This window comes from Odontesthes bonariensis, chromosome 23 (genome assembly GCF_027942865.1).
Source record: "Odontesthes bonariensis isolate fOdoBon6 chromosome 23, fOdoBon6.hap1, whole genome shotgun sequence".
Taxonomy (NCBI): Eukaryota; Metazoa; Chordata; class Actinopteri; order Atheriniformes; family Atherinopsidae; genus Odontesthes; species Odontesthes bonariensis.
The window spans coordinates 5952740-5961691 of record NC_134528.1 but is presented as its reverse complement, the minus strand read 5'-3'; the positions used below and the strand labels follow the sequence as shown (position 1 = coordinate 5961691).

General features: G+C 40.4%; 1 protein-coding gene across 2 annotated transcripts; it reads left to right on the top strand.

Annotated features, from left to right (window-relative positions):
* The first annotated feature begins 1610 nt into the window (after positions 1-1610).
* Positions 1611-7551, top strand: LOC142374026 (NACHT, LRR and PYD domains-containing protein 3-like). Of its 2 annotated transcripts, none has more exons than XM_075457522.1 (10): positions 1611-1670; positions 1749-1876; positions 2051-2191; positions 2609-2680; positions 2774-4562; positions 5356-5517; positions 5603-5776; positions 5898-6065; positions 6588-6634; positions 6711-7551. In XM_075457522.1, exons 2-10 carry the CDS (start codon positions 1858-1860, stop codon positions 7229-7231), a joined length of 3093 nt encoding a protein of 1030 aa, XP_075313637.1. In that variant the 5' UTR covers positions 1611-1670; positions 1749-1857; the 3' UTR covers positions 7232-7551. The 2 variants fall into 2 exon arrangements, with proteins under 2 accessions (XP_075313637.1, XP_075313638.1); XM_075457523.1 differs by having other exon boundaries at positions 1728-1876.
* The last annotated feature ends 1401 nt before the right edge of the window (positions 7552-8952 follow it).

Below are 8952 nucleotides of genomic sequence, written 5' to 3'. Positions count from 1 at the left end.
TAACTGTTTTTAATCAATACCAAATGATTCTACTTAGAAGATTGATGGACAATTTTCAGGGATGGGATGTAACTAGGTACAGCTACTCATGTACAGTAATTAAATACTTAAAGCACTTTTTTTTTTTTTTTTATTAGAGCATTTACAGTTTACTTTAAACTTAAATCACAGTGCAGTGAGAAATATTGGCATTTCTTGTCCAATTAATTATTTAGCTGCCTGATGTAAAGGTTTTACTTAAGAATAAATAACGATTTTGATGTTTAAATCAGAGCTTTCCTTCTTTTATCTTTATTTAAATTGTTGGTTTTTACTTCTGATGACCCTGGATGACGCAGTTTTTGTCTGGGTCACATTTCAGATGTCACAACTCATTTCAGTGACATTACATTGTAACTGTTCACCCCTCAACTTTATGATATGTTTCCATTTGAATAAATGTTCAAATGATCCAATGCTCCTAAAAACAATGAATGGAAAAGAAATCTCCCCCAAAGCACATTTCAGCTTTTAAATCAGACAAAACAGAAGTTGTTGTCTTTGGGCCTGAGTGCCTCAGGATGAAAATGTTTAGTTATATAATTAGTCTAGATGGCATTTCCTTGACTTTCAGTACCACAATGAGTACTTAAAACTTTCCTTTTTGATAAAGCTTACAGTTAGGTGGGGGGGCTTAGGTGACCCTTAAAAACATCCCTTAGTTTAGGCCTAGACTGCTGGGGGACCTCCCATGATGCACCTCTCCTCCCTCTGCTCTTTTTGCTCTCCATGCACACATGAGATCATTGTTGTCATTAACTTGTGTTTCTCTTTCTCAGCAGGTATCTCTGGCCTCGTGTTTTGGGGCTGTTTTGGTCCCTTCTTTCCTGTCCCCCAACCACTCGAGGCAGATGGCTGCCCTTTCCGAGTCTGGTTCTGCTGGAGGTTTCTTCCTGTTGAAAGGGAGTTTTTTCTGTTCACTGTCACCTCGTGCACGCTCAGGATTAGATTAAAGAGAAGTTTTGGAAGCATTGTGTCGCTTTCATTAGATAGGCAACTTTTTTTTTCTTTTAATTGTAGGAATTTGACTAATTTGTAATTCAATGAATATGATTTGATGGATTATGATCGTATTACAATTATTTGGATCACAAATGGCTTGAATTTGACTCTCCTTAAAGTGCCTTGAGATGACATTTGCTGTGATTGGGCGCTATATAAATACATTTTGAAAATTGAAATTGAAATGAATCATCTTAAAACCTTTCACTTTTATCTGGTTACCCGGTATATAAAACTCTATCTCAGTAGTGTGAACATCACTCAGATGGATCAGAACACCTTTACTCTGACACTTTGACTGTTTGTTGTCCCTCAGATCCCTATAAATGGTTGTGTTGGTACTTTCACTTAAATAAAATGAAGGAATCCGAATTCTTCTTCAATCACAGATCATTTTTCCATTCCAATAAAAATCAACACAGTTTACTGCTGTTTTTGTTAAACTCAATTCATTTAGCTGGAAATGAAACTTCTGTGGTCTGTTCACTCAGCCTTTTTACATTCTGCAGACTGTGCAGACGTTGCTTCCTCTTTTTTTCATAATCACTCAAACAGGAAACAAGCCTCTTACAGTCACACAGCAGCGTGAACACAACAGTGTGAATCAGACGGAAGTCTCAGCTGTTGTAGTAAGTAAGCGTTTCTTTAAATTGTTTTGAAAAGATGCTGTTTGTTATTTTAAGTAGTTTGCATGACTGTCCACACAGAGAGGCTGAGATGACGAACACCAGCGATGGCACTTGTCAGTTGAAATAATGAACGTGAGGATGATGAAAGAGCTGGACAAAAATAGTGCAAAAGTTTGTTGCAGATAACATGGATGACGTATCTGAGGGTGAGGATGACATTTATCTTCTTTGGGGTAAAGCGCTGAACTCAGAACTTCACATCACTAAGGAAAATGGTTCCAAATTAAACTAAAAATAAGAGTCAGCCTCACATTCACGTTTTCACCGTGCCTTATTTTTGGGAACAAACGAATGAAGCCGAGTTTTGTGGTTTCTCCCAGTGTCGGTTCCTTCAATTCAGGCTGAGGTGCATCATTTCCAGCCCAACTTCACTGCTAAGAATGGGGGCTGCGTGGTTGCTCCCTCCATCATTGGTTCTTGCATCGACACCATCAACATCATTATCACATCAACAAGCCAAGGTACAAGTACTGAAATATAAAGTAACCAACAGTGAGCACATCACTGTGCATTAATCAAACGAATGTCAAATCACTCCAATTTGTATCACATCTCAACAACTGAATTACTTTTGTTTTATAATAAGAAACACATTCATTTTGATGATCACAGGTTTTCCAAGAAAAAATGAGCTCAGGTTCGTTTTCTTGTGTGAGTTCCAACTTTGAGGCCTGTTTTTTCACTGTGCTCTTTTTAAAGTATTTGTTTTCAACTGTTCATAAGTGGAAAAATCTACTTATAATTATTCATATGTGATACAATTTGGAGAAATTTGACCTAAAGGCAGATATTGCATTGAAGTGTTCCTGCTTCTGTTGTTAACTGTTAAAGTTAAGCTGGGCTTTGGGCTCTACTGATCTTTCTCTCTTTTTTTGCAGGGGATAATTATAGGTCTAAAGAAGAACTAGCTCAAGACAAAAATGGCAACTTTGGTTCTCTTCACCCACAAAGTGAGTTCCTCTTACTTTACAGCAATTTAACAAAAAAAAAAAAACAGATTCAATATAAGGAAAACCTAAATAATGACTTTTGATCTCCCTCAGATAATAAGATTGCAGAATGCCAGCAGAAACTGAAAGCTTCTCTGATAAGGAAGTTCAGTCACTTGCATGAGGGTATGGTGACAAATACAAAGAAAATAGCTCTCAATCAAATCTACACAGAGCTCTACATCACTGAAGGAGGATGTGGTGAAGTCAACAGTGAGCATGAAGTGAAACAGATTGAGAGAGCATCCAAAATATGTGTGACACAGGAGAAATCGATCCACTGTAATCACCTCTTTGCTCCTCTTACCGGGCGAGACTTCCCCGTCAGAACTGTGGTCACGAGGGGAGTCGCTGGTATCGGAAAAACTGTATCAACCAATAAATTCACTCTTGACTGGGCAGAGGAGAAGGCAAATAAAGACCTAGAGTTTGTATTTCCCCTCTCTTTTCGAGAGCTGAATATGATGAAGGAGAAAAGCTTGAGTCTGGTGGAGCTTCTCTGTGTCTTTTTCCCTGAAATAAAAGACACAGAAATCTTTACTAATATTGAGAACAAAATGCTCTTCATCTTGGACGGTCTGGATGAGAGTCGCCTCTCCATGAACTTTCACAAAAGTGAAATTGTTTCAGACGTGAGGGAGACGACCAAAATTGCATTAATCATGGTCAACCTCATCAGGGGAAAACTGCTTCCTTTGGCTCTTGTTTGGATCACGTCTCGCCCGGTGGCCTCCAGTCAGATCCCAGTGGAGTCCATTGATCTGGTGACTGAGGTGCGAGGGTTCAATGACCCGCAAAAAGATGAATACTTCAGGAGAAGAATTGATGACGAGGGATTAGCAAACCGGGTAATCGCACATGTGAAAACCTGCAGGAGCCTCCACATCATGTGCCACATACCAGTCTTCTGCTCGATGGCAGCAAGTGTTCTTGAGAAGAAGTTGGCAACAGAAGACAATAAAGACACTCCAAAGACTCTCACGCAAATGTACATCCAATTCTTGTCTTTGTATGTTGAGAACATGAAGAAGAGGTTGCTTAGAAGAAGAGAGTCCGATGCGGACTGTGTGAGAGCGAACCTCCTCGCGCTTGGTAAACTGGCTTTCAAAGAGCTCGAGAAAGGTCACCTGATCTTCTATGAGAGAGACCTCTGCTTGAATGGCATCAAAGTCACACAGGCGTCCATGTTCTCTGGAATCTACACACAGATCTTCAACGAAGAGATGATGATGTGTAAGGAGAAGATGTTCTGCTTCGTGCATCTGAGTGTTCAGGAGTTCTTTGCTGCGTTGTACGTCTTCATGATGTTCAACAATGAAAACATCAACGTCCTGGTCAAGAAGTCGTCTGCTTCCCGCTTCTTCGTCCCCAGAAACACATCAGAGCTCATCCTCTACAAGGAAGCAGTAGAAAAGGCTTTGCGGAGTGAAGATGGGCAATTTGACATCTTTCTGCGCTTCCTTTTGGGCCTGTCTCAGGAGTCCAACCAGACTCTGCTGAAGTTTCTAATGAACGATAACAGAACACACCAAAGGACAAGAAGTGAGATCATTAAACACATAAAGGAGAAGATTAAGGCCAGCCAGTCCCCAGACAGAGTCCTGAACCTCTTTCACTGTCTGAATGAGCTCAACGACCACTCTCTTGTAGAGGAGATTCAGTGCTACTTAAACTCAGGCAGCCTTAGCAAAGCCAGCCTTTCCCCTGGTCAGTGGAACACTCTGGTCTTTGTGTTACTGACCTCAGAAGAGGAGCTGAGCGAGTTTAAACTGTGTAACTATGCCAGGTCAGAGGAGGGTCTTCTGAGGCTGCTGCCTGTTGTGAAGGCAGCCCGAGTGGCAAAGTAAGTGATTAAATATTCAACAAACTTCAAAGAGTGACTTCATGCTTTTATGACCGCACTGGCAGTGAGAACTTTGTATAAAGTGGTGCTTGGATGTTTGAAACTCACTCTGAAAAGTCTTCTTTACCCACTTTCTCTGTATTACACAGATATTTTCCTTTAGAATTTTTTGTTAGAATTCATAATTCACTGTTTCTGCAATGATAGCAAACTGTCACACAGTTATACCTCCACTACCATGTGACACAGATAGCATAAGATAATCAACGCTGTGCAGCAGGGATTTCCTTTCTCCGAATCAAAAAGTGCCATTTCAGCACCATCCATCCAGAAAAACATTTGCGATGCTCTTTTATGCAGATTAACATGTTATTTCCAAAGGGTTATAAAACTTTTATGCACTGCTGTAACATTTGGTCTGACTTTGGCACGTTGAGATCTCACCTATTTACTGGATGAGATGACTGTTTCATGTGAAGTTGTTATGTATTAGTTATCATTGCACTGTTTGGGTTACCAGCCTTCCTTTTTACTGAAGATCCTCCACAAGCTAATGTTAAAGCCTGCGTAAAACAAGTTAAAAGGAAGTAACTAAGTGACTTTAACAGTAATAATTTGAAAGTGTTTCTGCTGCTCTAAGCAAACCGTCCAAGCAGGGTTGAGAGCTTGATTTAATCGATCATTTGCTTTGTCTTATTGCAAAGGATGTTCACTTCCAATTCTGGTATTCCAAGCAGAAGTGGATGACAGTCAGAATAAATATATAATGTCTCACACTACCTTTCTTTTACAGTCTAAGTGCATGTTACCTCACTGCAGCCTGCTGTGTAACCCTGACCAGTGTCATCAGCTCATCCCAAATCAGAGAGCTGGACCTGAGCAACAACAACGTGACAGATGCAGGACTGATGCAGCTCTCTGCAGGGATGAAGAAGAGCAAACTGCAGACACTCCGGTAATACATTATCCAACCATTCCCCCCCCCAAAAGTCAAGTCAAGAAATTCTTTTGGTAATTTCTTTTGTTCATTCTTTGTTTAGACTGAGGAGCTGCAACCTGACAAAGGACAGCTCTGATGATCTGGCATCAGTCATCAGCGCTGCCTCTGGCCAGCTGAGAGTCCTGGACCTCACTGACAACGACCTTCAGGATGAAGGAGTGAAAAGGTTTTCTGCTGGACTGGGGAGTCCTCACTGTAAACTGGAGCTACTCATGTGAGTCCTCTGATTGCAATCCTGTTCCAGTACAGAAATCAAGCGGACGAGCACACTCATTTTCTACCTTCACCGATGTGGAGATGAGCTAAATGCTACACCCTGGTGTCTCTTTTTGAAGGTTGGCCTGGTGCAGAGTGACAGAAGAAGGCTGCACTTTCTTAGCTTCTGCGCTGAATTCTTCCCGGCTGAGAGAGCTGGACCTGAGCTACAACCACCCGGGAAACTCTGGCCTGATGCTGCTGTTGGCTTTAGTGGAGGACCCACACTGCAGTCTGGAGAAACTCAGGTAGTGATGCTGTCAGCTTGAGCTTCAGTGACACATCAGTCAAACATCAGCCCAAGAGGGCCGAACAGATATCTGACATGTAACATTCAAAGACTGTAGGTATGTAGAGAAAATTTGAGACATCATCATATCTCTGGTAAATGGTAAATGTAGCGCATGCAGCATTTTTTATGGCCAAACTTAAAGGATTTTAAATTTTAAATTAAACTCAAGGGATGAAGCAGTGTTGTGTCTACACAAAACAGATTTAAATTGTATCTTTATTTCCTTTGATATAAGCCGCCGGTCAAAAAGACGCACAATTCGTTCCCATTTATTTCTTTGCACCTACAACAAACATAAGATTATATTTTTGCACCAACAAGGTGAATCCAAAAGAGCTTTTAGCTGAAAACTTGGAATATCTCTGCATGGTGCGTTCTTAAAAAAAAAAAAAAGAGTAAACTGGAAAAGTGGAAAAGCACAATGATATATATTAACAATACAAGCATGAAAAACTTTTGGTCTTTTGTTTTGTTTTAGTGTGGAAGAGTGTGGCGAGTCCAGAATCCAGCCTGGTCCAAAGAAATGTGAGTTACCAGCATAGTGGACTCTGAGACGAAGTGATTATTTGATACTAACATTTCTTTATATCTGATTTATCAGACACCATCGATCTAACCCTGGATCCAAACACAGCACACAGAGACCTTTCTCTGTCTGAGGGAAACAGGAAAGCAACACGTTGGACCAAGCAGTCGTATCCTGATCACCCGGAGAGGTTTGACCACTGGACGCAGGTGCTGTGCAGGGAGGGACTGACAGAGCGCTGCTACTGGGAGACGGAGTGGAGCGGAAGAGTCTGCATAGGGGTGGCCTACAGAGGGATGCGCAGGAAGGGAGAGGGTCATGACTGCTGGTTAGGCCGGAATGACTCCTCCTGGGGCCTGAGCTGCACCAAAGATGGCTTCAGGACCTTGCACAGCGCCGTGAACACTGCAGTAACTGCCGCAATCAGCTCCAATAAAGTAGGAGTCTTCCTGGATTGGTCAGCAGGGACGCTGTCCTTCTACAGCGTTTCCTGCGATGCGCTCACCCTCCTCCACACCTTCAAAACCACCTTCACTGAACCGGTGTACCCCGGGTTTCACCTTGGCTGGGTGGACTCCACAGTGCTATTGCGCTAGTGTTGATATGCATGTTTACTGGTCTGGAGAGATCAGGTTCTTCTACGTCACCCTAATGCTTTAACATTAGCACACAACATTCACAAATCTTGTATGTATGGGATGATTTGAAGTCATTTGTGGCCATGCCAGACTGGAATCTAGGATTGAATTTATTACCATGAAATACAAATTTCACACCCATACATTTGCTCACATACGACCAAGCACAACGCAGCCACTTTTCTATTTCTACATTCAAGCAAATGTCTCAGTACTCATATTAATCTTTTGATTTTATCCTCCAACACTTTTGTAATGGTATTGTTTTGCAATCTTAATAAAATGTCAATCCTTTATAAAGCAGGTGTCTGTTGGCGTTGACAAGATGGCAGCTTTTGCTACTGTCTCCGCATTGCACCCACATGCCTTCCATCTTAGAATTGAGGGGCCAGTAGATCACAGTCTACAGTAGTAGATACTGACTGTGTTCAGTTCAATGAAGCACTTGTGGATTAATGGCACTTTGTGAAACATAGCAGCGTAGTGTTAATGCTCACATTTTAAGCTGAGAGCGTGCTCTACTTAGGGTTAGGTTTAAGCAAGGGTATGAGGGGCCGTACAAGCCATAAATCATACTGCCACTCCCATATACATATATTCTCCTCTCACATACATATATTTTATCTCTCACATACATATATTCTCCTCTCACGTACATATATTTTATCTCTCACATACATATATTTTATCTCTCACATACATATATTCTCCTCTCACATACATATATTTTATCTCTCACATACATATATTTTATCTCTCACATACATATATTTTATCTCTCACATACATATATTTTATCTCTCACATACATATATTTTATCTCTCACATACATATATTCACCTCTCACATACATATATTCACCTCTCACATACATATATTCTCCTCTCACATACATATATTCACCTCTCACATACATATATTCTCCTCTCACATACATATATTCTCCTCTCACATACATATATTCTCCTCTCACGTACATATATTCACCTCTCACATACATATATTCTCCTCTCACATACATATATTCTCCTCTCACATACATATATTCTCCTCTCACATACATATATTCTCCTCTCACATACATATATTCACCTCTCACGTACATATATTTTATCTCTCACATACATATATTCACCTCTCACATACATATATTCTCCTCTCACGTACATATATTTTATCTCTCACATACATATATTCTCCTCTCACATACATATATTCTCCTCTCACATACATATATTCTCCTCTCACGTACATATATTCTCCTCTCACATACATATATTCTCCTCTCACGTACATATATTCTCCTCTCACATACATATATTCTCCTCTCACATACATATATTCTCCTCTCACGTACATATATTTTATCTCTCACATACATATATTCTCCTCTCACATACATATATTCTCCTCTCACATACATATATTCTCCTCTCACGTACATATATTTTATCTCTCACATACATATATTCTCCTCTCACATACATATATTCTCCTCTCACATACATATATTCTCCTCTCACGTACATATATTCTCCTCTCACATACATATATTCTCCTCTCACATACATATATTCTCCTCTCACGTACATATATTCTCCTCTCACATACATATATTCTCCTCTCACATACATATATTCTCCTCTCACGTACATATATTTTATCTCTCACATACATA